This window comes from Stegastes partitus, unplaced genomic scaffold (genome assembly GCF_000690725.1).
Source record: "Stegastes partitus isolate 25-593 unplaced genomic scaffold, Stegastes_partitus-1.0.2 Scaffold464, whole genome shotgun sequence".
NCBI classification, from domain to species: Eukaryota; Metazoa; Chordata; class Actinopteri; family Pomacentridae; genus Stegastes; species Stegastes partitus.
In genome coordinates, this window is record NW_007578195.1 from 179,164 (window position 1) to 180,163 (window position 1,000).

Here is a 1,000-nt window from a genome sequence, read left to right on the forward strand (position 1 = left end):
TTTTTAATCCTAAATGAAACAAGTAGCAAGCCAACTCCAGGGTAATATGAGAAGACTGTGGAAGTTTTGTTAGTCATGCAGCTAAGTTTTAAACTAACTGTAAGCAAGCTACAGTGTATTGGCCTAAACAAGCATTTAGTGCATTATGATAGTCCCCATCAGAGGGACAAAACAATCAATCATCTGTTCTAGCTGTAAGAAAAAAATGTTATTCTAATAACTGCAAATCAAAAGTCTAAAATATAGAAAGACAAAACTCACTCCTCTGAGCAACACAGAGATCCCAATTTACTAAACCCGTTTATGAGTGGACTTACCATCCAGTATTAAATTTGTGTTTATTGGTTTTGGAGGAGCATTGTACGGTCTTGTGCATCAGCATCTTACCTGATGTCGCGGAGCCTTTCCTTGCATCGCTCTCCATATTGTGTGGTGTTGTGTGTGGAGCAAATCAACTCCAAAGAGGCTTGCAGCCTCTTCACCTGCCTCAGCCACCTCTGGCAGAGGCTATCTGTGTCCAGATTAGGAGAGTCGAGGCATTCGACACACGCCTTAGCTGCATAGACATCCAAGACCTTCAGGACAGCAAAACGTATGAATGTCAAATATCCAAACAGTAACGCTACTGAAAGATGACAAAATTAGACAGTGATCAATACTGTGCTATAGAGTAAAAAAGGCCTCTGTGATTTGGTATTTTTGCTTAATTTTTTTGCAGTTTTGGGGCTCTGAACATATATTTACTTGACATGAAACCAGAACAAGTTTGTAGGTTGGGGTAAGAAGTCTCCACAACAAATGTATCTGGAATTTCAAAATGCTTTTACCAACTCAGGACAATGTCTAATGTGCTGATTGCTTCGCAAAGGAGAAACAACTTCAGGATGAAGAGAAATCATTCGTGAGAGGTTCTGAAGACGGCCTTGGTAGGAACGGTAGGCAATGTGGATGTGCAGGAGAGAAAGCTCGTCTTCATCGCTTTTTCGTTTCCATACTTCAT

At 40.5% G+C, this 1,000-nt stretch overlaps 1 protein-coding gene across 1 annotated transcript in view; it reads right to left on the reverse strand.

Annotated features, from left to right (window-relative positions):
- The window catches only part of LOC103360795 (E3 ubiquitin-protein ligase RNF213-like), a 60,675-nt gene that overhangs the window by 35,732 nt on the left and 23,943 nt on the right, over nucleotides 1-1,000 (reverse strand). Inside the window, exons 30-31 of the mRNA XM_008286692.1 lie at nucleotides 828-994; nucleotides 388-575 (exon numbers count right to left, since the gene is read on the reverse strand). Coding sequence (XP_008284914.1) covers nucleotides 388-575; nucleotides 828-994 — 355 coding nt within the window. The remainder of the gene's footprint in view (nucleotides 1-387; nucleotides 576-827; nucleotides 995-1,000) is intronic.